Source organism: Oncorhynchus nerka, linkage group LG9a (genome assembly GCF_034236695.1).
Source record: "Oncorhynchus nerka isolate Pitt River linkage group LG9a, Oner_Uvic_2.0, whole genome shotgun sequence".
In the NCBI taxonomy this organism is placed as follows: domain Eukaryota; kingdom Metazoa; phylum Chordata; class Actinopteri; order Salmoniformes; family Salmonidae; genus Oncorhynchus; species Oncorhynchus nerka.
The window spans coordinates 29843600-29870108 of record NC_088404.1 but is presented as its reverse complement, the minus strand read 5'-3'; the positions used below and the strand labels follow the sequence as shown (position 1 = coordinate 29870108).

General features: G+C 44.2%; 1 protein-coding gene across 5 annotated transcripts in view; it reads right to left on the bottom strand.

Moving 5' to 3' along the window:
• Positions 1-26509, bottom strand: part of LOC115134159 (tripartite motif-containing protein 44) — an 80896-nt gene that overhangs the window by 26798 nt on the left and 27589 nt on the right. For 2 of the 5 annotated variants that reach the window (XM_029667851.2, XM_029667850.2), the window contains exons 4-5: positions 26119-26412; positions 18561-18586 (exon numbers count right to left, since the gene is read on the bottom strand). In XM_029667851.2, the coding sequence (XP_029523711.2) occupies positions 18561-18586; positions 26119-26412 (320 nt within the window). Of the gene's footprint in view, positions 1-18560; positions 18587-26081; positions 26413-26509 lie in introns of all 5 variants that reach the window. The other 3 variants (XM_029667853.2, XM_029667852.2, XM_029667854.2) reach the window with 3 other exon arrangements.

Here is a 26509-nt window from a genome sequence, read left to right as displayed (position 1 = left end):
TAACTAATCATCAAATCAACCACAACACCACTAAATAACCATCCATTCAACCAGAACACCACTAACTAATCATCCAATCAACCAGAACACAACTACCTAACCATCCTTTCAACCAGCACACCACTAACTAACCATCCATTCAACCAGAACACCACTAACTAACCATCAATTCAACCAGAACACTACTAACTAATCATCCATTCAACCAGAACACTAGTAACCATCCATTCAACCAGAACACTATTAACCACCCATTCAACCATAACACTACTAACTAACCATCCATTCAACCAGAACACAACTAACTAACCATCCATTCAACCAGAACACCACTAACTAACCACCCATTCAACCATAACACTACTAACTAATCATCCATTCAACCAGAACACTACTAACTAACCACCCATTCAACCAGAACACCACTAACTAACCACCCATTCAACCAGAACACTACTAACTAACTAACCATCCATTCAACCTGAGCACTACTAACTAACCATCCATTCAACCAGAGCACTACTAACTAACCACCCATTCAACCAGAACACTACTAACTAATCATCCATTCAACCAGAACACTACTAACTAACCACCCATTCAACCAGAACACTACCAACTAATCATCCATTCAACCAAAACACCACTAACTAACCATCCATTCAACCTGAGCACTACTAACTAAACATCCATTCAACCAGAACACTACTAACTAAACATCCATTCAACCAGAACACCACTAACTAAGCACCCATTCAACCAGAACACCACTAACTTTTATTTTATTTTATTTTTTATTTCACCTTTATTTAACCAGGTAGGCAAGTCGAGAACAAGTTCTCATTTACAATTGCGACCTGGCCAAGATAAAGCAAAGCAGTTCGACACATAACGACACAGAGTTACACATGGAGTAAAACAAACATACAGTCAATAATACAGTATAAACAAGTCTATATACGATGTTAGCAAATGAGGTGAGATAAGGGAGGTAGAGGCAAAAAAAGGCCATGGTGGCAAAGTAAATACAATATAGCAAGTAAAACACTGGAATGGTAGATTTGCAGTGGAAGAATGTGCAAAATAGAAATAAAAATAATGGGGTGCAAAGGAGCAAAATAAATAAATAAATAAAATAAAATAAATACAGTAGGGAAAGAGGTAGTTGTTTGGGCTAAATTATAGGTGGGCTATGTACAGGTGCATTAATCTGTGAGCTGCTCTGACAGCTGGTGCTTAAAGCTAGTGAGGGAGATAAGTGTTTCCAGTTTCAGAGATTTTTGTAGTTCGTTCCAGTCATTGGCAGCAGAGAACTGGAAGGAGAGGCGGCCAAAGAAAGAATTGGTTTTGGGGGTGATCAGAGAGATATACCTGCTGGAGCGCGTGCTACAGGTGGGTGATGCTATGGTGACCAGCGAGCTGAGATAAGGGGGGACTTTACCTAGCAGGGTCTTGTAGATGACATGGAGACAGTGGTTTTGGCGACGTGTATGAAGCGAGGGCCAGCCAACGAGAGCGTACAGGTCGCAATGGTGGGTAGTATATGGGGCTTTGGTGACAAAACGGATGGCACTGTGATAGACTGCATCCAATTTATTGAGTAGGGTATTGGAGGCTATTTTGTAAATGACATCGCCAAAGTCGAGGATTGGTAGGATGGTCAGTTTTACAAGGGTATGTTTAGCTAACCATCCATTAAATCAGAACACCACTAACTAACCATTCAATAAATCAGAACACCACTAACTAATCATCCATTCAACCAGAACACAACCAGAACACCACTAACTAACCATCCATTCAACCAGAACACTAGTAACCATCCATTCATCCAGAACACCACTAACTAACCATCCATTAAATCAGAACACTAACTAACCACCCATTCAACCAGAACACCACTAACTAACCATCCATTAAATCAGAACACTAACTAACCACCCATTCAACCAGAACACTACTAACTAAGAGAGAGAATGATCAAAACAACAACAAAATAGGTAGTTGAACGTGAGCCAATACAGCTCAGACTGTGTGTGTTTAAATAAATGTCCTGCTATCAGTTTGTGTGTGTTTGAGAGAGTGAGAGTGAGAGAGAGAGAGGAAAAGAAAGACAGAAAGAGAGTAGGAGAGAGAGATAGTGTTTGTGTTTAAAGGCTCTGGTGAGAGCGATAGCCCTTAGCCCTCTTATCGCTATTCTCTGAGGTAACGCTACTTCTCCTCAGGTCCCATGCATGATAAAACAGAGGTTGTGTGTGCGTCTGTAGGTCCCATGCATGATAAAACAGAGGTTGTGTGTGTGTAGGTCCCATGCATGATAAAACAGAGGTTGTGTGTGTGTGTAGGTCCCATGCATGATAAAACAGAGGTTGTGTGTGTGTGTAGGTCCCATGCATGATAAAACAGAGGTTCTGTGTGTGTGTGTAGGTCCCATGCATTATAAAACAGAGGTTGTCTGTGTGTGTAGGCCCCATGCATGATAAAACAGAGGTTGTGTGTGTGTGTGTGTGTGTGTGTGTGTGTGTGTGTGTGTGTGTGTGTGTGTGTGTGTGTAGGTCTCATGCATGATAAAACAGAGGATGTGTGTGTGTGTGTATGTGTAGGTCCCATGCATGATAAAACAGAGGTTCTGTGTGTGTGTGTGTGTGTGTGTGTGTGTGTGTGTGTGTGTGTGTGTGTGTGTGTGTGTGTGTGTAGGTCAGGGGATGTTTCATGGCTCCAGAGACAGGGACAGAGCAGAGAAACGTGACAGAGTGGAGGAATAAATGGAGGGACCTGCTATCATCATTAGAAGTGCCAGACACCCCAGAGTGCCTATCATATTAGTGTGATTACATTGCATGATTTATATGCCTGCCAAGCCTCCCCTGCTGAGCAGACTTTATGCACATCACAGTCCCATAGCTCTTTGACACACATACTGTATGTCCTTTGTTCCTGGAGTGTTTGCTAAACAAGGTGTGAGCCAACGCACTTTAAAAGCTCCACCACAGCAATGCCTTCTGGTACATATAGATATTTTTTAATTTAACTACGCAAGTCAATTAAAAACAAATTCTTACTTACAATGACGGCCTAGGAACAATGGGTTAACTGCCTTGTTCAGGGGCAGACAGACAGATTTCTACATTGTCAGCTCAGGGATTTGATCTACCAACCTTTCAGTTAGAGGCCCAACGCTGTAACCACTAGGCTACCTGCCGTATATACAGTGTACAGTGCCTTCTGAAAGTATTCATACCCCTTGACTTATTCCACATTTTGTTGTGTTGCAGCCTGAATTCAAAATTGATTAAATGTATTTTGTTTCTCACCCATTTACACACAATAACCCATAATGCCATAGTGAAAACATTATTTTTTGAAAATGAAATACAGAAATATCTCATTTACATAAGTATTCACACCCTTGAGTCAATACATGTTAGAATCACTTTTGGTAGCGATTACAGCTGTGAGTCTTTCTGGGTAAGTCTATAAGAGCTATGCACACTTGGATTGTATAATACTTGCACATTATTATTTAAAAAATTATTCAAGCTCTGTCAAGTTGGTTGTTGATCAGTGCTAGACACCCATTTTCAAGTCTATTTACGTCAAAACTGTAACTAGGCCGTTATTAAGGAACATTCAATGTCTTCTTAGTAAGCAATTCCAATGTATATTTGGCCTTGTGTTTTAGGTTATTGTCCTGCTGAAAGGTGAATTTGTCTCCCAATGTCTGTTGGAAAGCAGACTGAACCAGGTTTTCCTCTAGGATTTTGCCTGTACTCAGCTGTATTCCTAAAAAACTCTGTAGACCTTGCCGATGACAAGCATACACATAACATGTAGCCACCACCATGCTTGAAAATATGAAGAGTCACTCAGTGATGTGTTGTGTTGGATTTGCCCCAAACATAATGCTTTGTATTCAGGACATACAGGTAATTTCTTTGCAGTTTTATTTTAGTGCCTTATTGCAAACAGGAGGCACACTCTGTCATATAGGTTAGTATTGTGGAGTAATTACAATGTTGTTGATCCATCCTTAGTTTTCTCCTATCACAGCGATGAAACTCTAACTGTTTTAAAGTTACCATTAGCCTCATGGTGAAATCCCTGAGCGGGTTTCCTTCCTCTCCGGCAACTGAGTTAGGAAGGACGCCTGTATCTTTGTTGTGTCTGAGTGTATTGATACACCATCCAAAGTGTAATTAATAACGCCACATTTCTCTAAGGGATATTTATTCAATGTCTGCTTCTTTAAAAAAGTATTTTATCTACCAATAGGTGCCCTTCTTTACGAAGCATTGAAAAACCTCCCTGGTGTTTGTGGTTGAATATGCGTTTGAAATTCACTGTTCGACTGAGGGACCTTAAAGATAATTGTATGTGTGGGGTACAGAGATGAGGTAGTCATTCAAAAATCATGTTTAACACTATTACTGCACACAGAGTGATCCCATGCAACTTATTATGTGACAAGTTGAGCAAATGGTTACTCCTGAACATATTTAGGCTTGCCATAATTAAGGGGTTGAATACTTATGGGTTATTGTGTTTAGGTCAGTGATACAAAATCGCGATTTAATCCATTTTAAATGTAGGCTGTTACAACTAAATGTGGAAAATGTCAATGGGGTGTGAATACTTTCTGAGGGCACTGTTTGTAGAAGTACATTTCATCCCTCGGGGCCATCGCTCAGTGATGTCATTGACAGCTAAAAAGGGATACAGTGATATATAACCCAGATGAAAAAGAGATGCTGTATGTAGCACAACTGCAATGGAAGACACAACTGCAATGGAAGACACAACTGCAATGGAAGACACAACTGCAATGGAAGACACAACTGCAATGGAAGACACAACTGCAATGGAAGACACAACTGCAATGGAAGACACAACTGCAATGGAAGACACAACTGCAATGGAAGACACAACTGCAATGGAAGACACAACTGCAATGGAAGACACAACTGCAATGGAAGACACAACTGCAATGGAAGACACAACTGCAATGGAAGACACAACTGCAATGGAAGACACAACTGCCAACCCAACCCTGTAAAACAACACATTTCCCTGACAATAAAACGTCTTATCTTATTCAAATTAGAAAAGTTTCCCAAATCTTACATTGGATAAAGCTGGTATATTCTTTGACTGGATCTCATTGTTTTCTCTTCTCTTTATTTATAGACTATCTGATTGAACCTTTGATATGGAAAGACACCACAAAGAACAAAGGGTGGAGAAAGAGGAACGGACAGAAAGAAACAGAAAGAGAGAACGATTATAACAAGAAACGGGGCCAGCTTGTGACGCAAGTGTTCCTGATCCTCTGCAGCCTCGATCGAGGAAAAGCTCAAGATTTTTGAATAATCCCAGAAAATTCTATTAGGGCATTCTTATTCCAAAACTCTGAATGGGGACATCTCAACTACTGAATAGAGGGAGCCAAAGAGAGAAAGCTGAAAGCATTCCATAGGCCTCAGTGAATGTCCTGCCTCTGTCTTTATCAGAAAACTAACAGAAACCATATCCAAAAGGACAGACTCCCTAAAAGACTCCCTAAACGCCTGTCTATCATCACTTGCAACACATACAGGGTGAAAAACATCTTAAAAAGACAAGCAATTATCAACTTTTAGAGACAGAGAGACTCGATTGATTGGGATTTTTAAATAGTTTTCTTTAAAAAAAAAAATCTCCTTTCTTTCTTTCTTTCTTTCTCCCTCTCCTCCCTCTCCCTCTCCCTAGGTCGTGGAATTGATCACTTCTCCCGACTATTTGCACTGGACTCTTAGATGAAATCAGGACTCAGAAAAAGCATTGGATTGGTTTCGGGAGCAACCACAGTACCTAAAAAGTGATGACCTGCACCCGAACAGGAGAGAGTTTGGATGCTGAGTGCTAACATCGAAAGGGTACTAAAAAAGTGATCGGATATCAGTCCTTGTCCGCAAGAGGTAACACATTGATTCTTGTTTTAATCCACGTCCTAGTTTGAGGCATAGACAAAATGGCACAGTTCTAAGCAATCTTTTATCTACTGTACTGTATACCATTTCAAGATAACCCCATGGCTATTTGATATAGAGGGTTATCTACTGATCATAGCATGTTTGTATTAGAGACTCAGTCTGATCTGAAAAACCACATCTGTGGCCTTGGACTGATTCATGTAAATGTTAGAAGTTTGATTTAGAAAATGGATCTAATTGTAATTCTGGCTTCTCAGACCAAAGCATACATTTTGAATCTTGGTAAAAAAAAGTCTGTGCCAGACTCTGATGTGTCTCTGAATGGATATAATGTTTATATATCTGACAGAGCTGGCAGAGGTAGGGGTGTCGCCATTTCATAAAGAACAACTTGAATGTTGCTGTGTGTATTACCACCTCTGTCCCCAAGCAATTTGAATGTCTTGTTCTAAGTGTGTGCCTTGGTAATAATGGACCAACGAACGTTAGTGGGAGTTTATCATCCTCCCTCAGCCCTCCCAATTGCTCTTAGAAATTAGCCTGACTTGATGTTTAACTAATTTAAATTTAAATGTTTGAATATGAAATTATTTGTGATGGGATGAAATGAAATGTGATTTTAGCTTCTAAAATGTGAGTTGCGGGTTTTCATAAGTTAGGGCTGCTCACTCAGTGGCCCGCTGTCACGTTCTGTCCATCGTTCGTATGTGTTTTCCTTGTTTTAGTGTTGGTCAGGACGTGAGCTGGGTGGGCATTCTATGTTGTGTGTCTGGTTTGTCTATTTCTATGTTTGGCCTGATATGGTTCTCAATCAGAGGCAGGTGTTAGCCATTGTCTCTGATTGGGAACCATATTTAGGTAGCCTGTTTTGTGTTGGGTTTTGTGGGTGATTGTTCCTGTCTCTGTGTTTGCACCAGATAGGACTGTTTAGGTTTTCACTTGTTTTGTATAGTCTGTTCATGTATAGTCGTCTTTATAAAAAACATGAATAACCACCACGCTGCATTTTGGTCCGCCTCTCTTTCACCAGAAGAAAACCCTTACAGAATCACCCACCAACCAAGGACCAAGTGGCGTGGTAAACAGAGGCAGCAGCAACAGCAGCAGCAGGAGAAGCGACAGGTGCAACAGCAGCAGCAGCAAAGGCAGCAGCAGGAGAAGCAACAGAGGCAGCAGCAGCAGTGGGAGAGGCTGCACTATTTGGATAAATGGACTTGGGAGGAGATCCTTGACGGAAAAGGACCCTGGGCAGAGCCAGGGGAATATTGCCGCCCCAAAGCCGAGCTGGAGGCAGCGAAAGCAGAGAGGCGGCATTATGAGGAGCTAGCACGGCAGAGCGGCTGGAAGCCCGAGAGGCACCCCCAAAAATGTCTTGGGGGGAGGCACAGGGAGAGTGTGGCAGAGTCAGGAGTCAGACCTGAGCCAACTCCCCCTGTTTACCGTAAGGAGCCATGGATGGAATTGGAGCTGTCGGCGAAGTAGAGTGCTGAGTCTGAGAGTGTGGAGGATGTATTGGACAGAGTAGAAAGCAAGCTGTTGGTTTGGCATAGTATGCACGGCATACCAGTGCCAGCACCACGCATCAGGCCTACAGTGCGTCCCGCCTGTCCAGCGCTGCCGGAGCCTTCCTCCTCTCCAGCGCAGCCAGAGTCTCCCACCTGTCCGGCGCTGTCAGAGCTACCGCCCCTCATGCCAGTGGCGCCAGAGCCCCTCATTCCAGAGGCACCAGTGCTCCTCAGTCCAGCGCTGCCAGAGCCTTTTTCTCCAGTCTGCCCAGCACCGTCTGAGCTACCCGTCTGCCCAGCGCCGTTTGAGCTACCAGTCTGCCCAGCGCTGCCAGTCTGCCCAGCGCCGTCTGAGCTACCCGTCTGCCCAGCGCTGCCAGAAGTGCCAGTCAGCCAGGATCTGCTAGAACTGCCAGTCGGCCAGGATCTGCCAGTCAGCCAGGATCCGCCAGTCTGCCAGGATCCGCCAGTCTGCCAGGATCCGCCAGATCTGCCAGACGGCCAGGATCTGCCAGTCGGCCAGGATCTGCCAGTCGGCCAGGATCTGCCAGTCGGCCAGGATCTGCCAGTCAGCCAGGATCCGCCAGTCGGCCAGGATCTGCCAGTCAGCCAGGATCAGTTAGATCCGCCATTCAGCCAGGATCCGCCAGTCTGCCAGAATCCACCAGTCAGCCAGGATCCGCCAGAAGTGCCAGTCAGCCAGGATCTGCCAGATCCGCCAGTCTGCCAGGATCCGCCAGTCGGCCAGGATCCGCCAGTCTGCCAGGATCCGCCAGTCTGCCAGGATCCGCCAGTCGGCCAGGATCCGCCAGTCGGCCAGGATCCGCCAGTCAGCCAGGATCCGCCAGTCTGCCAGGATCAGTTAGATCCGCCAGTGTGCCAGGGTCAGCCAGGATCCGCCAGAACTGCCAGTCAGCCAGGATCCGCCAGTCTGCCAGGATCCGCCAGTCAGCCAGGATCCGCCAGAACTGCCAGTCGGCCAGGATCCGCCAGTCAGCCAGGATCTGCCAGTCAGCCAGGGTCGGCCAGGATCCGCCAGTCGGCCAGGATCCGCCAGAACTGCCAGTCGGCCAGGATCTGCCAGTCGGCCAGGATCAGTTAGATCCGCCATTCAGCCAGGATCCGCCAGTCTGCCAGGATCCACCAGTCAGCCAGGATCCGCCAGAAGTGCCAGTCAGCCAGGATCTGCCAGATCCGCTAGTCAGCCAGGATCCGCTAGTCAGCCATGATCCGCCAGTCAGCCAGGATCTGCCGGAACCACCAGCCAGCCAGGATCTGATAGATCCATCAACCTGCCTGAGCTTCCTCTCACTCCTGAGCTTCCCCTCGGTCCCGAGCTTCCCCTCGGAGCTTCCCCTCAGTCCCGAGCTTCCCCTCAGTCCTGAGCTACCTCAGTCCAGTGGGGCCCGTTGTTAGGTTTCCTAGGCCAAGGTTAGCGGCGAGGGTCGCCACTCAAGGGACACTAAGGAGGTGGACTAAGACAATTATGGAGTGGGGTCCACGTCCAGCGCCAGAGCCGTCACCGCGGACAGATGCCCACCCAGACCCTCCCCTATAGGTTTAGGTTGTGCGTTCGGAGTCCGCACCTTGGGGGGGGGGGGAATTCTGTCACGTTCTGTCCATCGGTCGTATGTGTTTTCCTTGTTTTAGTGTTGGTCAGGACGTGAGCTGGGTGGGCATTCTATGTTGTGTGTCTGGTTTGTCTATTTCTATGTTTGGCCTGATATGGTTCTCAATCAGAGGCAGGTGTTAGCCATTGTCTCTGATTGGGAACCATATTTAGGTAGCCTGTTTTGTGTTGGGTTTTGTGGGTGATTGTTCCTGTCTCTGTGGTTGCACCAGATAGGACTGTTTAGGTTTTCACTTTTCTTGTTTTGTATAGTCTGTTCATGTATAGTCGTCTTTATAAAAAACATGAATAACCACCACGCTGCATTTTGGTCCGCCTCTCTTTCACCAGAAGAAAACCCTTACACCCGCCTCTGTGACGGGACATGGGCTATAAAAAATTTCAAACACGCCTCTTCTCCCTTCCTATATAAAGCCTTGACGACAACGGAACTTCCTGTTCAAAGGATATGAGGACGACGGTCCTATGTCAGAATGGTTCAGATAATAACTACAGAACGAAGCTAACATCAGCATGAGCTTTGGTTGCGAATGGTATGAACTTTTGAACTCTTATTCACTACAGAAGTGATACCTCAACTGAGTTAGCAACAGCAGCTGCAAACGAAGGTTAGGAAGGAACAGACAGAGTATCCCGTCTATCACACAACGACATTACTACAACGTATCCAATTAACCTATTAAAATATTTATTGCATTTTCCTTTTCCAAATGGGAGGTAATTTAGAATGCATAAGATACTGTATTTACGATAGCACAGCTTTTCCCTTTGTTCCTCAGTCTCTCGCTCTTTCACCCAACCTAGCCCCTTTTCCTTTGTGTAACAAGCTGTCATATCTGTTCCACCCGCTAGGGACATTTTCCTTTATGACTTAGTTTGTAATCAAGTTATGATTAATTGTGTGTATGTGAATTCTGTGTGATTAGGTAGGTATTTAGTAAATAAATAATTAAACCCAATTTTGTATTGCTGATTCAAATTGTTAGCCAGGGTTCTTGCAGATAAAATAATTTACAACTTTCAGATGAGACTGAATTAAGACGATAATTGATATTGACGGTTATTGATGTAAAATATTACTAGGTCTTTAAGAGTTTATTCGGAAGATAATAGCTCTATAGATATTATTTTGTGGTGCCTGACTCTCTAGTTAATTACATTTACATGGTTAGCTCAATCAGGTGATATTAATTACGGATAAATTATTTTATAGAATAGCAAGTCATATCACATAATCCGGCATAGCCAAAGACACGACACCTGTATGACCTGGGGTTGTATGATTGGGAGGGTGTGTCCTCAATCTCTGATTCGGATCAGGCCCTTAACTCCCTGTCTAACTCGGATGTAGATTAGCATAACCCATAGAAAATATTAAGGTTAAAGGACCGATCTAAATCAAGCTTCACTCATTCCTTGTCTGAGAGATTTCATGAAAGAAACTTAGCTTGGGCCAAGGCTAGATTGACTGGGGCGGCAGGGTAGCCTAGTGGTTAGAGCGTTGGACTAGTAACCGGAAGGTTGCAAGTTCAAACCCCTGAGCTGACAAGGTCATTCTGCCCCTGAACAGGCAGTTAACCCACTGTTCCTAGGCCGTCATTGAAAATAAGAATTTGTTCTTAACAGACTTGCCTGGTTAAAAAAAAAAAAAAAAGTTCTACCTCTGACTGGCAGTCCTTCAGACATTTGAGAAATAGATGTCTTACGTAGAATTGCAGTGCTAGAGGCGTCATTACAGAACCTGGTTCAATCCTGGGCTGTATCACAACCGGCCATGATTGGGAGTCCCATAGGGCAGCGCACAATTAGTCCGGGTTAGGGGAGGGTTTGGCCGGGTGGGATTTACTTGGCTCATTGCGCTCTAGAGACTCCTTGTGACGTGCTGGGGAACTGCAGGCTGACCTCGGTCGTCAGATGAACAGTATTTCCTTCAACACATTGGTGCGGCTCGCTTGCGGGTTAAGTGGGCGGGTGTTAATAAGCGCAGTTTGGCAGGAACCAGTGCCCCCACACACTGACTCTGTACCAGTACCCCCTGTAAATAGTCACGCTATTGTTATTTTACTGCTGCTCTTCAATTACTTGTTACTTTTAATTCTTATTCTTATCCGTATATTTTTGAACTGCATTGTTGGTTAGGGTTTCGTAAGTAAGCAATTCACTGGCAGGTCTATAACAGGTTTGGCCTACAAACTAATGTGACCAATCTATGGAAAGATAAGACTCCCACGAATACGATGGATCTGTTTTGCTCTACGCCTCCCACAGTTGTCACGGGACTCGTCAGAAGGTAACCCATACAAATGAATGGAAGTATGGAGGTAGTTTTATGCCTACAAAAATAAGGGGTTAAATATGTGTAGAAAAAAAACACAAATATTTCCTGAGCTTTCTTATACCTCCTAGACAAAGGACAGACACTCCAAAACTTTATTGCTTATGATTTATATTGCTTATCACAGTCCTTTTTCCCACTTATGAATGTGTTATTCAATGTGTTTCTATGGGTTATAATATTAAACGCCAACTTAATTATTTTATAAAATAATTGTTATACCTGAAGGATCCTATTATTCAAAATCAAATAGCTAAACGATCCATGGTATGACCATCTTAAAACAATTCCCCTCTCTAAACATCAGGAAGCAGGTTGTAAAGGCAACCTTTCTGCCAGTTCTTGATTATTGTGACACCATTTATAAGAAAGCAGCAACCACTACTCTAAAACCCCCTTGGATATAGTGTACCATAGCGTGCTTTGCTTTTTCACAGGTGACAGGTTTAATACTCATCACTGCATCCTTTATCAGAAGGTCGGCTGGATTACTCTAAATTCCCGTAGATCACTTAATTTCTCCCTTTTTGTTTCCAAAGCTCTGCTGCACCAGCTTCCAACATATTTCACTTCTCTGTATAGAAATATGAGGCACCAAACCTGCTCATGCCTCTACCAACCTAGGTAAATCAGCCTTTAGTTTTAATGCCCCCCCATAATATACAAATCCCTGGTGCCAATAGGGCAGTTTAGAATGCTGATGAGGAAGGAGTTCACTGAGGTTTGCGAGTGTTTTGGTTGAATGTAAGAATTTATTTGTGTTGTTGAATTGTAATGCATCTGTAACTGCTGCATCTGTAACTGCTGCATCTGTAACTGCTGCATCTGTAACTGCTGCATCTGTCATTTCTCTTTTGCTGTTTTATTGAATTATAATGTTGATTTGTGAATTGTTTCTTCTCAGGGCACCATTGAGAATGAGATTCTGGTCTTAATTGGATTCCCCTGAATAAATAAAAGTTAATAAATAAATACAAATCTTTCTCTCCCATTCTTCCTCCAATTAATTTTCTCCTCTCCACTGCCTCAATCCCCATCTTCCCAAGCTTGTAAACTAAACCTTCAGACAATAAAAATACTTGCATTCCCTCCTCTCTCCCAGTCACATTCCTCCCTTCATCCCTCTCTCATCCCTCTATCCTCGTCCTTCTCGTATGATGAGTTCATTATGTTTTATACCAGTCATTATCGGATGTCTTTATCCAGGCAGGGAGCTGGGCTGGATTCTGCAACCTAGGAGTTTTATGAAGATGGGGAAAGGTGGTGTGTGGGCGTTCATGTGTGTCTGCGCATACTTTTATGTGTATGTGTGTATGTCTGTGTGTGTATGTGTGTGTGTTAACCTTGACCAAGGGCATTTCAGAAGCGTTATGCCACCCTGGGGTCCCAAATTGCAGCCATCTGGTCTGGAGTAGAGAGTAGTGGATTGTGCTTGGGTCTCAGTATTACCATTGGCAGGTTAAAGCTCCTACAGCCCCTGAGATGGCAGTTATACTGGGCTTCTCCATGACTGGGTCAGGGCCATTAAAAACAAAACACTAGAATCTGCAAATATCTACAAATACTGTATATTCCTCCAAAATAAATACTCAAACTCCTATATTTATTTGTTCAGTTTTTCAGGAGTGTAGCAGAGCAAGGCAATGCAGTCTGATGTTAGTGTGTATTCAGTTTCCCCATCATAGCTGTTATTTGGTTGTTTGTGTTATCACTTATACATATGTTCTGAAAATCCAACAACATTCCAAAGATAAAACATTGAGCACTCTGTTATTTTTTTCAAACTTTTAGCTTACAGCTTGTAGGTGTCTGTCTTATCAGACAGGTTCTTCTTTAACCATTATTCACCCAGATAGTACCTTTTAGATAAAGCATTTCTTTCCCACCCGAGATGCTGAGGCTGACATTTGCACAGCTCAGACAGGCAGACAGGGAGGCTCTGCCTGTGTCTCAGACCATTACTGAGTGTGTGTGTATGTGTGTGTGTGTGAGAGATGTGGTGAGGTGGGAAGCCTGACAACAAGGCCTGAAGAGACACACACCATAGGGACACAGCAGGGGGTGATGGGAAGGCAGCTGCTCCGGGCGAGCGACTCCTGAAAGCCATGTCAGTGTCAGGGGATCAATATGTGTGTGACTGGCGAAAGGCTATCTGTTACACCTACTGTTTTACACACTGTCTCACAAACCAATCTACACACACTGTCTCACACACTAACATACACACACACACCGTCTCACACACTAACCTACACACCTCTACAAGTGAGACAGACAAAATGACAGTCAGACAAATTAACTAGAGGATGAACAGATGGACAGAGATACAGACAAGTAGACAGGCATTCAGGCAGACAAGCAGGCAGGCAGGCAAGCAGACAAGACCTTTCACACGACTACCTTCTAGACAAGCTTAGTACAACACAGACCATGCTGCCTAAGCACGATTGTTCCACAAGAGGGCTTGGGTTGACCCCAATAATCAAACTACAGCTTGACCACACACTAGTGGACAGTGTGTCTCTCCATTTGCCCAGCCCTGCCCGGCTTGGCCCAGTGAACAGTGGAGCGGCGTGGCCGTGTGATTGGAGCAGGGAGATCGTCACAACTCTGAGCGTTACATTCCAGCGGGCATAGAGATTAGAGCAGCTAAATGCTGGCTGGGCCAAGGATGTGACACACATACGGTGCATTCATAATGCCCCTTAGCCCTGGGCTAAGGAAGATTTTTACATTTTTACTCCATATACAAACGTATACATACAAACAACAAATTACAGACGCACACAAACCATGACTACATCTCATCTGCCCAGACCCTGCCCAGACCCTGCCCAGACCCACATGCTCACACCCCCATCCTTAGTGCATGAGTTATTGTTTGCCACAGATTATTTCATTGTGTTAATTAATGGTCGGATTAAATGATTTCCACGTTTTTAGTATACGTTTTAGCAAGATGAGTGATGAGAAAAGAATAGTCCAGCCTTGAAATATGCAGACCAACGGATTAAAATTATGTTTACATTGCAATACTTCTGACAGCCAACTTTCTAGGTTCCAATAGTTTATATTTTTCACATTATAAAGTGGGCTAGCGCCAACCTTAGCCCAGTGCTGTCTGGCCCTGCCTTGGAGCAGGGTTAGCACCACATTTTCAGGGTTAACCCAAAAAACATGGTGCCAAAATAGCCAGTGTAAAACGGGGTCTAGAACAACACCTAGAATGCTCACAGTCCAATCACAAAAGCTGCATTGTCACTTAATTTACATATACTTGTGATGCTTATAATTATTATGCACGTTATTTTGATAGCCAAATTCATACTATTTCATCCTTCCATCTGAGGACAAAAATCGAAATACTTTAATCAGTATGCCTAACAAAAATGGCTGCTATGCCGGCTGGCTAACGTCTTCTCATGTAGCCACCTAAAGCTTCAGACTCTACAGCTGGAAGGGCAGCAAACACTCCATTTTCATCTGTTTTCATAGCTTTTGTAATAACATTTATTAGGATATATCCATGATAATAATAGTTTTGCATGATTTCACCTAGATCAGAAAAGTTTGTTCATTGACAGTATTCTCTGTAGAGGGGCGAGATCGTATTTCAAAAGTGAAACATTGTTTCCGAGGCTCTGAAAATCCACCTTCCAGAAACAAGTCTCTCACCGTTGCTGCTTGCTATAGACCACCCTCAGCCCCCAGCGGTGCCTTGGACACCATATGTGAATTGATTGCCCCCCCATCTATCTTCAGAGCTCGGCTGCTAGGTGACATAAACTGGGACATGCCTAACACCCCAGCCATCCCACAATCTAAGCTTGATGCCCTCAATCTCGCACAAATGATTAACGAACCTACCAGGTACAACCCTAAATTCGTAAACACGGGCACCCTCATAGATATCATCCTTACCAACTTGCCCTCCAAATACACCTCTGCTGTCTTCAACCAAGATCTCAGCGATCACTGCCTCACTGCCTGCATCCGTAATTGGTCTGTGGTCAAACAACCACACCTCATCACTGTCAAACGCTCCCTAAAACACTTCAGCGAGCAAGCCTTTCTAATCGACCTTGCCCGGGTATCCTGGAAGGATATTGACCTCATCCCGTCAGTAGAGGATGCCTGGTTATTCTTTAAAAGTGCCTCCCTCAACATTTTAAATAAGCATGCCCCATTCAAAAAATGTAGAACCAGGAACAGATATAGCCCATGGTTCACTCCAGACCTGACTGCCCTTGACCAGCACAAAAACATCCTGTGGCGTTCTGCATTATCATCGAATAGCCCCTGTGATATGCAACATTCAGGAAAGTTAGGAACCAATATACACAGACAGTTAGGAAAGCTATGGCTAGATTTTTCAAACAGAAATTTGCATCCAGTAGCACAAACTCAAAAAAGTTCTGGGACACTGAAGCCCATGGAGAAAAAGAGCACCTCCTCCCAGCTTCCCACTGCACTGAGGCTAGGAAACATTGTCACTACCAAAAAATCCACTATAAATGAGAATTTCAATAACCATTTTTCTACAGCAGGCCATGCTTTCCACCTGGCTACCACTACCCCAGTCAACTGCCCTGCACCCCCCACCGCAACTCTCCAAGCCTCCCCATTTCTCCTTCACCCAAATCCAGACACCTGATGTTCTGAAAGAGCTACAAAATCTGGACCCCTACAAATCAGCCGGGCTAGAAAATGATCTGCCGAAATTGTTGCAACCATTATTACTAGCCTGTACAACCTCTCTTTCGTATCCCAAAGATTGGAAAGTAGCCGTGATCATCCCCCTCTTCAAAGGGGGAGACACTCTATACCCAAACTGCCACAGACCTTTATCTATCCTACCCTGCCTTTCTAAGGTCTTCGAAAGCCAAGTTAACAAACAGATTACCGGCCATTTCGAATCCCACCGTACCTTCTCCGCTATGCAATCTGTTTCAGAGCTGGTCATGGGTGCACCTCAGCCACGTTCAAGGTCCTAAACGATATCATAACCTCCATCGATTACTTACATTACTGTGCAGCCGTATTCATCCACCTAGCCAAGGCTTTCGACTCTGTCAATCACCACATTCTTATTGGCAGACTCAACAGCCTTGGTTTCTCAAATGATTTCCTTGCCTGGTTCACCAACTACTTCTCTGATAGAGTTCAGTGTGTCAAATCGGAGGGCCTGTTGTCCGGACCTCTGGCAGTCTCTATGGGGGTGCCACAGGGTTCAATTCTCGGGCCGACTCTCTTCTCTGTATACATCAATGATGTCGCTCTTGCTGCTGTTGATTCTCTGATCCACCTCTACGCAGACGACACCATTCTGTATAATTCTGGCCCTTCTTTGGACAAGCTCCAACTGCTCTTAAATGCAAGTAAAACTAAATGCATGCTCTTCAACCGATAGCTGCCCGTACCTACCCGCAAGTCAAGCATCACTACTCTGGACGGTTCTGACTTAGAATATGTGGACAACTACAAATACCTAGGTGTCTGGTTAGACTGTAACTCTCCTTCCAGGCTCACATTAAGCATCTCCAATCCAAATGAAATCTAGAATCGGCTTCTTATTTCGCAAAAAAGCATCCGTCACTCATGCTGCCAAACATACCCTCGTAAAACTGACCATCCTACCAATCCTCATCTTCGGAGACGTCATCTATAAAATAGCCTCCAACACTCTACTCAACAAATTGGATGCAGTCTATCACAGTGTCATCCGTTTTGTCACCAAAGCCCCATATACTACCCACCACGGCGACCTGTACGCTCTCGTTGGCTGGCCCTCGCTTCATACTCGTCGCCAAACCCACTGGCTCCAGGTCATCTACAAGTCTCTGCTAGGTAAAGCCCTGCCTTATCTCAGCTCACTGGTCACTATAGCAGCACCCACTCTTAGCACGCACTCCAGCAGGTATATCTCACTGGTCACCCGCATAGCCAATTCCTCCTTTGGCCTCCTTTCCTCCCAGTTCTCTGCTGCCAATGAGTGGAACGAATTGCAAAAATCACTGAAGCTGGAGACTCCTATCTCCCTCACTAGCTTTAATCACCAGCTGTCAAAGCAGTTCAGCCCATCTGTAAATAGCCCATCCAACTACCTCATCCCCATACTCTATTTATTTATTTATCTTGCTCCTTTGCACCCCAATTTTTCTACTTGCACATTCATCTTCTGCACATCTATCACTCCAGTGTTTAATTGCTATATTGTAATTATTTCGCTACTATAGCCTATTTTATTGCCTTACCTCCCTTAACTTACCTCATTTGCACACCCTGTATATAGACTTTTAATTATAGACTGTATAATTGACTGTATGTTTGTTTATTCCATGTGTAACTCTGTGTTGTTGTATATGTCGAACTCCTTTGCTTTATCTTGGCCAGGTCGCAGTTATAAATGAGAACTTGATCCCAACTAGCCTACCTGGTTAAATAAAGGTGAAATAATAATAACTTTTTAACAAAAAAATTAAAAAGGTCACAGGCAAACATCAAGGTTTGTACGGTTTATACAAACCATCACTGTTGGAAATCAAATGCTAGGCTCGAAGCTAGAGGAATTCATGTGTTAATTCATGTATTGTTTATAACATTGGTTCCGTGTCGAGATAGAATGTTGGTTGCATGTTGTGTTTGTCCGTTAGCCCAGGGCTTTGGAATATAAGTATGACTAAAGCTTAGCCCAGGGATAAAAAATGCTTGTTTGAACACAGGCTAATCTAGCCCAGGGCTAAGAACAGTGCAGTATGAAAAGGTCTATACAGGACTACAGGGGAGGAGGAGAGGAGATACTATGTTCAAGGGCTGGAGAGAGAAGTGTGTGTGTGTGTGTGTGTGTGTGTGTGTGTGTGTGTGTGTGTGTGTGTGTGTGTGTGTGTGTGTGTGTGTGTGTGTGTGTGTGTGTGTGTGTGTGTGTGTGTGTGTGTGTGTGTGCGTGAAAAGAGATAGAGAGAGCATGCACGTTTACTGTACATGTGGGTGTCAGCATGGATGTGTGTGGTATTCCTCTCTCCCTGTAAACCCACTGTAAAACCACCTGAGTGTGGGGATTTTAAAATGTATTTTTTCTCCCTGCTCTGCTAGATGCTCAGAATGTTATTAATCAGACTTACCTTGGCCTGGCCTCAATGTTGCGCTGCTGAAAAAGAAAAGGGAGACAGTAGTTGTAATACAGGGGCCAATAACACAGAGGTGATGTAGCTACACAGCTGGCATGCCTTCACAAATCAAAAGCTATTCACAGACACTTAGCAGTTCTTTAATACATTCACACGGTAGGAATTATTATATACTTACTATATTACTACCTGTACATGACGTATACTACCCAAGGAGAAAAAAGGGTTTAAGAAAGTGTCTGAGTATGAGTGTCTGTGTGATACTGGCTTTGAGACAGTGCCTTAATGACAGCCTTACAGTGTGACTTAGTAAGCGTGTGACCGTGTTACTGAGTGACTGTGAGTGTGAGACAGTGCCTTAATGACAGCCTTACAGTGTGACTTAGTAAGCGTGTGACCGTGTTACTGAGTGACTGTGAGTGTGAGACAGTGCCTTAATGACAGCCTTACAGTGTGACTTAGTAAGCGCGTGACCGTGTTACTGAGTGACTGAGTGTGAGACAGTGCCTTAATGACAGCCTTACAGTGTGACTTAGTAAGCGTGTGACCGTGTTACTGAGTGACTGTGAGTGTGAGACAGTGCCTTAATGACAGCCTTACAGTGTGACTTAGTAAGCGTGTGAACGTGTTACTGAGTGACTGTGAGTGTGAGACAGTGCCTTAATGACAGCCTTACAGTGTGACTTAGTAAGCGTGTGACCGTGTTACTGAGTGACTGTGAGTGTGAGACAGTGCCTTAATGACAGCCTTACAGTGTGACTTAGTAAGCGTGTGACCGTGTTACTGAGTGACTGAGTGTGAGACAGTGCCTTAATGACAGCCTTACAGTGTGACTTAGTAAGCGTGTGACCGTGTTACTGAGTGACTGTGAGTGTGAGACAGTGCCTTAATGACAGCCTTACAGTGTGACTTAGTAAGCGTGTGACCGTGTTACTGAGTGACTGTGAGTGTGAGACAGTGCCTTAATGACAGCCTTACAGTGTGACTTAGTAAGCGTGTGACCGTGTTACTGAGTGACTGTGAGTGTGAGACAGTGCCTTAATGACAGCCTTACAGTGTGACTTAGTAAGCGTGTGACCGTGTTACTGAGTGACTGTGAGTGTGAGACAGTGCCTTAATGACAGCCTTACAGTGTGACTTAGTAAGCGTGTGACCGTGTTACTGAGTGACTGTGAGTGTGAGACAGTGCCTTAATGACAGCCTTACAGTGTGACTTAGTAAGCGTGTGACCGTGTTACTGAGTGACTGAGTGTGAGACAGTGCCTTAATGACAGCCTTACAGTGTGACTTAGTAAGCGTGTGACCGTGTTACTGAGTGACTGTGAGTGTGAGACAGTGCCTTAATGACAGCCTTACAGTGTGACTTAGTAAGCGCGTGACCGTGTTACTGAGTGACTGAGTGTGAGACAGTGCCTTAATGACAGCCTTACAGTGTGACTTAGTAAGCGTGTGACCGTGTTACTGAGTGACTGTGAGTGTGAGACAGTGCCTTAATGACAGCCTTACAGTGTGACTTAGTAAGCGTGTGACCGTGTTACTGAGTGACTGTGAGTGTGAGACAGTGGCTTTCACATATCATTGTGTCACATGAGAGGAGAGTAAATGAATAAAGCGGCGGAGCTCTACTCTGACAGTAGACACTGTTCACACTTTAATTAGCAGCCACCAGCCCAGACAGCAGCTAGGGGAGGACCACAGAGACTAACTATACAGCACTGTGCTGTATCTTCCCTCAAAGGGCCCTGAGCCGCTAACGCCATCTCTCTGCTTTTCATTAAAACAAGACAACAGAATACTGCCATAGTTCTTCCCCACTTAGTTCCCACTTCCCACATCTCATTGGAATTGGTGCAGAATTCAAATGAATTCAAAAGGTGAATGTAAAAATAAGAACATATTGTGAGGCCGGGTGGTGTTTAGTTTACCATTAAACAATGGGTGGGTCTAATCCTGAATACTCATTTGTTAAAAATGCATTCCAGTCAGTGTCTATTCGACAAGTTACCACCGGCTAAATCTATGACGTTAAAATGCCTATTTACTCTGTTCCATCTGACTGCATAATCCACTGTCTCATCAGCCCAGCCAGGCAACGTATAAACTTCATCTCCACTATAAATAGCATCTAGACATTATCTCACATTTCTATTTAGACTAACATTTCATTTTCAGCAGTGGAGATTTGTATTAATCTTGCTGTTTGTCTCTCCAACATTTGCAACAGTGTTTCAATATTCAAATTCGATCTATAGCTGTCCCATAGTAATGAGTCGGGATGAGACAGACAGGCAGGCAGCCTTTCTCAGCCAATCGAAATCACGAATCAGCATAATTTTTATGGATATATACAAAGAAATGTCAATAGAAAACAGGTCAAATGAAACAAAGTGTAGCTAGTTTGCTGTCTTTCCAGCTTCAGATTGAAGTGATTGTGTTAGCTGTGTTGTTGGGTAGCTCCTCTGAATAACAGTGTTTTGACGATAAAGCACATTTTAACAACAGGCGATATCGCGCATCATTAGCTCATTGTTATGGATGTATCCAAATAAATGTCACTAGAAAACAGCTTAAACAAATGCAGCTAGTTTGCTGTTATTCTGGCTGCACTGTTTGACGTGACTGTAAATTAGCCGTAGTTGGCTAGCTAGAAAGCAAGCGATTAGAACAGTGTCTCGGGCCTAACAAAACCTGTACCAATATATCCTCCAAACACCGGCTTCTCTGGCATTATCACTTAATTGTAACCCAGGTCCGATTTAGGTGAAAACATACTGTAGAATGAGTGGTCTACAGTGAAGGCAGTAATTGTTCAGTCACTATGAGCTTTACTTTCTAGACTATTGGTTGTCTAAGATCAGCCCCTCTGCCCCTCACTGTGAACCAGGTCAGGACCATGTTAGGTCTGGTTCACAACCAGGTCAGGAACAGGTTAGATTTGGTTCAGGAACAGGTTATTTTTTATTTTACTTTTATTTAACTAGGCAAGTCAGTTAAGAACAAATTCTTATTTTCAATGACGGCCTAGGAACAGTGGGTTAACTGCCTGTTCAGGGGCAAAACGACAGATTTGTACCTTGTCAGCTCAGGGATTTGAACTTGCAACCTTTCGGTTACTAGTCCACTAGGCTACCCTGCCGCCCCAGTTTAGGTCCAGTTCAGGCCTGGGTCAACACAGTCCACACACCTGGTATTTAATGATTGACTAATGGCTGATTGGACCAGCTGACTATACACTCCTCTGCCAAACTCATACACACACTTGCTCACACAGAAATGTGGACACTACGGTAACTTGCTTACTCAAACAGCCACACACATTCTAGTACGCACAATAACACAGACTCATACGGGAGCAAACACATCTCACACAATTCAATGGAATGTGTTTCTTTGTGTATTGATGCACTGGGGCATGTGAAAAAGTCAGTGTGCATGACTGTCTATCTGTATGGGTGGAGGCATTCCTTCCTGTCTGTGTCACTCTTGGAATACGTGTGAGTGTGACAAAAATGTGTATTTCAGAAAGTCTAATCAGTGTCTGTGTCAACACGATTATGTGCACTGTACACACACAGAGCAAATACATTTTGGTACTTTCCTGGCAGTCTGTATAGTACAACGTAAGCATAGGTAAATGAGTGTGCTCGCTCTGATTTATTCTGCTATGTGTGTGTGTTCTCTGACTATTTGTGTATGCTACGTGAGGTGATGTGTGTGCGTATGTTCTGTGAGACAGCCTGAGAGATGGTTTCCTCCGGGGTGACAGATAAGTGCTCAGTAATCATGGTGTGTGGTGATTGGAGGGTAAACACAGTGGCGTACGTCTGTACAGCTGCTTACCTACTGCCCGCACCGCTCTTTATTGATTTAATGACAGATCTGTAGATTACACTGCAAAACAGGAGCCCATGCATTTCTGTAATACATAACAAATGGCCCATTCTTTATCAGTCTTGCCTCTAGTTAGACTAACTGCTTAGCGAGCACACACACACACACACACACACACACACACACACACACACACACACACACACACACACACACACATACACACACACACACACACAGAGAACTGAAACTCGCTGGAGAATGATTAGATTGTGTGTATAAATTGGTGTTAAGGGCTTCTTTCTATCTCATTCTCCATTTCGTATCTCTTGCACACACACAGAGATATAAATGCATGCACACACATGCATGCACACACAGAAATTGCAGCCCAAATAAATGCTTCACAAAGTTCAGTAACAGACACATCTCAACATCAACTGTTCAGAGGAGACTGCGTGACTCAGGCCTGCTTCAAAGAAACCACTACTAAAGGACACCAATAACAAGAAGAGATTTGCTTGGGCCAAGAAACACGAGCAATGGACATTAGACCGGTGGAGATCTGTCCTTTGGTCTGACGAGTCCAAATGTGGGATGTTTTGGTTCCAACTGTTGTGTCTTTGTGAGATGCAGAGTAGGTGAACGGATGATCTCCCCATGGTGGGTTCCCACCATGAAGCATGGAGCAGGAGGTGTGATGGTGTTGGGGTGCTTTACTGGTGACACTGTCTGATTAATTTAGATTTCAAGGCACACTTAACCAGCATGGCTACCACAGCATTCTGCAGAAATACGCCATCCCATCTGGTTCGCGCTTAGTGGGAATAATATTTGTTTTTCAACAGGACAATGACCAAACACACCTCCAGGCTGTGTAAGGGTTATTTGACCAAGAAGGAGAGTGATGGAGTGCTGCATCAGATGACCTGGCCTCCACAATCACCCGACCTCAGAGTGAAGGAAAAGCAGCCAACAAGTGCTCAGCACATATGAGAACTCCTTCTAGACTGTTGGAAAAGCATTCCAGGTGAAGCTGGTTGAGAGAATGCCAAGAGCGGGCAAAGCTGTCATCAAGGCAAAGGGTGGCGACTTTGAAAAATCTAAACATCTAAATCACATTTTGATTTGTTTAACACTTTTGTGGTTACTACATGATTCCATATGTATTATTTCATAGTTTTGATGTCTTCACAATTATTCTACACTGTAGGAAATAGTAAAAAATAAAGACAAACCCTTGAATGAGTAGGTGTGTCCAAACTTTTGACTGATATTGTATGTATGTCTTTGGTTCGCTGTTGAACAAAACAATCTGAATAATTTCCAAAATGTTAGCTTATTCCAAACATTTGACTGGTACTGTACATTACATGACCCAACGTATGTGGACACCTGCTTGGGGAACATCTCAATCCAAAATGATGGGCATTAATAAGTAGTTGGTCCCCCCCTTTGCTGCTATAACAGCCTCCACTCTTCTGAGAAGGCTTTCCACTAGATGTTGGAACATTGCTGCGGGACTTTTTCCATTCAGCCACAAGAGCATTAGTGAGGTCGGGAACCGATGTTGGCCGATTAGGCCTGACTCGCAGTGGGCGTTCCAATTCATCCCAAAGATGTTCGATGGGGTTGAGGTCGGGGCTTTGTGCAGGCCAGTCTAGTTCTTCCACGCCGATCTCGACAAACCATTTCTGTATGGACCTCGCCTTGTCCACAGGGACATTGTCATGCTGAAATAGGAAAGTTCCTTCGCCAAACTGTTGCCACAATATTGGAAGCATAGAATCGTCTATTATGTCATTGTCTGCTGTAGCCTTAAGATTTCCCTTCATTGGAACTAAAAGGCATAGCCCGAACCATGAAAAACAGCCTCAAACCATTATTCCTCCTGCACCAAACTGCATTCGGGCAGTTAGCGTTCTCCTGGCATCCGCCAAACCCAGATTCGTACGTCGGGCTGACACATGATGAAGCGTGATTCATCACTCCAGAAAAAGACATTCCACTTCTCCAGAGTCCAATGGTGGCGAGCTTTACACCACTCCAGCCAATGCTTGCCATTGCGCATGGTGATCTTAGGCTTGTGTGCGGCTGCTCGGCCATGGAAACCAATTTCATGAAGCTCAAGACGAATAGTTGTTGTGCTGAAATTGCTTCCAGAGGCAGTTTGGAACTTGGAGTGTTGCAACCGAGGATGATATCTACGTGCTTCAGCACTCGGCGGCTGAGCCATTGGCTGAGCCATTGTCTCTCCTAGACGTTTCCACTTCACAATAACAGCATTTACAGTTGACCGGGGCAGGTCTATCGGGGCAGAAATTTTACAAACTGACTTGTTATAAAGGTGGCATCCTATGACGGTGCCACGTTGAAAGTCACTAAGCTCGTCAGACCATTCCACTGCCAATGTTTGTCTATGGAGATTACATAACTGTGTGCTCGATTTTATACACCTGCCAGCAACAGGTGTGGCGCCAAATCCACTCTTTTGAAGGGGTGTCCACATACTTTTGTATATATAGTGTATATACTGTAAAGTGTTGGTCCCATGTTTCATGAGCTGAAATAAAAGATCCCAGAAATGTTTAATACGCACATAAAGCTTATTTCTTTCAAATGTTGTGCACAAATTTGTTTACATCCCTGTTAGGGAGCATTTCTCACTTGACAAGATAATCCATGCACCTGACAGGTGTGGCAGATCAAGAATCTGATTTAACAGTATGATCATTAAACAGGTGCTGGGGACAATAAAAGGCCACTCTAAAATGTACCGTTTTGTAACACAACACAGTGCCACAGATGTATTTTGAGGGAGCATGCAATTGGCATGCGGACGGCAGGAATGTCCAGCAGAGCTGTTACAATAGAATTAAATGTTCATTTCTTTACAATAAACCGCCTCCAACGTCGTTTTAGAGAATTTTTCCCTATGTCCAAACGGTCTCAAAATTGCAGACCACGTGTAACCTCGCCAGCCCACGACCTCTACATCATGCTTCTTAACCTACAGGATTGTCTGACACCAGCCACCCGGACAGTTTATGAAACTGAGGAGTATTTCTGTCTTTAATAAAGTATTTTTGTGGGGACAAACTCATTCTGATTGGCAGGTCCTGGCTCATCAGTGGGTGAGCCTGGCTCCCAAAAGGCCTATCCCCTCCCAGGCCCACCCATGGCTTCGCCCCTGCCCAGTCATGTGAAATCCATAGATTAGGGCCTAATGAATTTAATTTAATTGACTGATTTCCTTATATGAACTCAGTAAAATCATTGTGAGAAAACATATCTGTGTATATTTGTGTATTTGAGTAATGGTGTGGGCATCTGAGAACATAACCTTGGTAGAGATTGGTATGTAGAATAGGTGATAGAGTATTTCCAGCTGTTGTGTGTGTGTGTGTGTGTGGGTGCATACGTGTGTGCAGTCAGAGGACATACACAGCTACACTTAAGCCCTTGGCTATGCAGTGCAAAACATGTTTACATCTAAGAACCCACCATAGTTTTACACACGCTCCTTTCCAATAAAAAGAAGCTTGTATAAAGTGATTTTTATCCCTGTACACTTCATACCAATCAACACGAAGCTGCCTGCTATGCCTTTCAGATATCCTAGTGTGATGGGTCAGATATAAAGTCTTTGCTGCTTTAAACAGATCCAAGATCAGTAACATCTACCTTGACCATGGTGGTGTATAAGGGAGAGATGCCTCACCGCTGGTCTGGGGCTCAGGCCAGGTGCTCCTCCCTGGGCTAGGGCTGCTAATGCGGCCCCAGGCTGTGCCCCAGCCTGGTCCAGCTGGCCCAATTGCTGTGTGATGCAGGCCATCTCCTCCTGGAGCCGCTTGGTGTGGATGGTGATCTCAGCGATATTCTCAGCGGCGGCGGCAGTCAGGAAGGCTTCCTTCAGGTCAACCAGGTGGAGGGTCCTCTTCTCCTCCAGACGAACCAGCCGGTAGAGGTCATCAAACTGACTGTTGACATACGCCTCCAACTGCTCTGTAGACATCTGAAGAGACAGAGGGAAGGAGAAAGAGAGAGAGATATGGTAAATATTTCAGTTCAACTACTTTTGGAGAGAGATGGAAGGAGAATGTGAAGAAATT